This window comes from Acomys minous, assembly GCF_964271855.1.
Source record: "Acomys minous genome assembly, chromosome: 11".
Classification (NCBI taxonomy): domain Eukaryota; kingdom Metazoa; phylum Chordata; class Mammalia; order Rodentia; family Muridae; genus Acomys; species Acomys minous.
In genome coordinates this window covers 9,428,099-9,430,226 of record NC_140492.1, presented here as the reverse complement: position 1 = coordinate 9,430,226, position 2,128 = coordinate 9,428,099, and the positions used below count along the sequence as shown (strand labels likewise).

Genomic DNA, 2,128 nt, shown 5'->3' with positions numbered 1-2,128 from the left:
ATGTCAGTACAATGATGTCCTTTATTCAAACCTGAAGCAACATATGCGACTATGTCACATGAAATGGAGGTACTAACTGAGAGCATATTAGTTGCATTGAAATGTTTCTAATGGCCAGTAACAATACATATTTATGAGGTAACATGTCATGTTTCAATTAACATATAAATTGAGTAATGATCACATCAGGACAAATACTATTTTTACCTAAAAGTCTATTTTCCTTTTGAACTGAAACATATACTTATTTTGGACAATATAATGAAATGAAGTATATCACTCAGATATGTCAAAACTATGTATAAAATTGTGCTTGGATGTAGAAACATAAGCAAAACAAGGCTTAGAATGTTCAAAAAGTATTTATTAAAATAACATGTCTAAGAACAACCCTGAAAATACAAATCTTCATGCCCACATCCCACAAGAGTGAGAAGAATCAACTTCAGTGATGGATTCTGGAGGGAACAGTTCTTCACAGATGGCCATTCTTTCAGTAAAATCCAGAGGACCAGTATCTTCCATAGAAAGAGGGGCGGAAGTAGCCATAGCCACCATAGCCGCCATAGCCACCGTAGCCACCATAGCCGCCATAGCCACCGTAGCCACCATAGCCCCCAAGGCCATAGTTGGAACCATAGCCATAGCCCAGGCCACCAAGGCCATAGCCAAGGCCACCATAGTAGTTGCCGTAATAGTAGCTCATTGTGTCTGGGATTTAGGACTTGGTGTGATGCTGAAGGTGAGGTTCTGGAGAATGAATGCCCCTCTCTGCTTTCAGGCTTTATATTGTTCCAGAGCAGGTGTGGCAAACCACAACAAAGAGTGCTCCTGTCTTTGAAAATATGCCTTTGGGGAATCATAGTTTTATTTCATCATGCATTTCTTATTAAAAATATTTCCAAAGATGCATAGAATATTCATTTTGTGATTAAATATTTTTATTTTTCATTGTTCTTTGATGATAATTCAAAATTTCACATATCTCTATAATTGCAATGCAATTTTCAATCCTTCTTGAAATTGTTGGCGAATATAATTAAAACAAATATGTTTGGGTATTTAGATGTTTCAGCATTCCTGATTTCTTTTCTTTTTCTTTTTGACATGGCAGAAATATCTTCATCATATTTTATTGTTTTAAAGTTTATCCTGCATTAAATACAATATATTTTGTTTTCAAAAACCTCATAAATAACATGAAATGCAAGAAATATAATCAGAATTTCCTAACAAAATAAAGGAAATAATTTCCCTATGTTTATTTGTGTGTGGAGGAGGGGTAGTGTGTGTGTGTGTGTGTGTGTGTGTGTGTGTGTGTGTGTGTGTGTGTGAGATAACTTCTTATATTTTACTTATATAGACAAAATAGTTGCTACATAAACAGTAGTGTTTATAATTACTTTTGGTGATGATGTAACCAATAGGTCTTCTTAACAACAGACTTATGTTCTCAAACTCCTGGGAGTTAAAAGCTCTATGTGTCTTAACGATGTTGGCTATCTTTTCTATAAAACACATGTCTTCTGCTGTCACAGTGCATTTCATCCTTTGGGATAAGGTGTAGATGTCTGAGACCTCCCCACTAACACTGCTCAGCATTATCTTGGACCAAATAAAGTTACGTGAGAATTAGAATAGAGAAAATGAGTACAGCTTTGCCAGATTGAGATTCAAGAAGAGAATGGGGTACAAAAATCTGAATTCTTCAGAACTGTGCTCTCTTCCTATCCTTCTCCTTCTCCCTACCCCTTGGTCTGTAGCTCGCTTTCTTCCCCTGCATGTAAATGGAGGAGACAGGAAATGTTTAAGGTAAGAAAAAGGTTGGAAGGTGGAAGAGAGAGAAAGAAAATATGTGTGGCGGCCAGAGCTCAACCCCAGAAGTCATTTATTTGTTAGCTTTTTAAATGTTTTCTTTTTATTAAAATAAATAAATAAATAAAATCGTATACCTTTAATCCTAACACTCGGGAGCCAGAGGCAGGCAGATCTCTGAGTTTGAGGCCAGCCTGGTCCACACAGTGAATTCCAGGATACCCAGGAGTACACATAGAAACTCTATCTTGAAGACCCCCTTCCAAAAAAAGATTAAAAACCAGAGTCTTTCCTTTCCTGGAAGCTCACAGAC

General features: G+C 36.7%; 1 protein-coding gene across 1 annotated transcript; it reads right to left on the bottom strand.

The window, feature by feature from the left end:
* Window positions 1–343: 343 nt before the first annotated feature.
* Window positions 344–776, bottom strand: LOC311608231 (keratin-associated protein 19-9b-like). Its single transcript, XM_084800589.1, has one exon. It carries the CDS (start codon window positions 704–706, stop codon window positions 494–496), a length of 213 nt encoding a protein of 70 aa, XP_084656715.1. The 5' UTR covers window positions 707–776; the 3' UTR covers window positions 344–493.
* Between the last annotated feature and the right edge of the window lie 1,352 nt (window positions 777–2,128).

Bases quoted from the DNA above. Each gene is read 5' to 3' on its own strand.
- LOC311608231 (XM_084800589.1), bottom strand. From the start codon at position 706: ATGAGCTACTATTACGGCAACTACTATGGTGGCCTTGGCTATGGCCTT.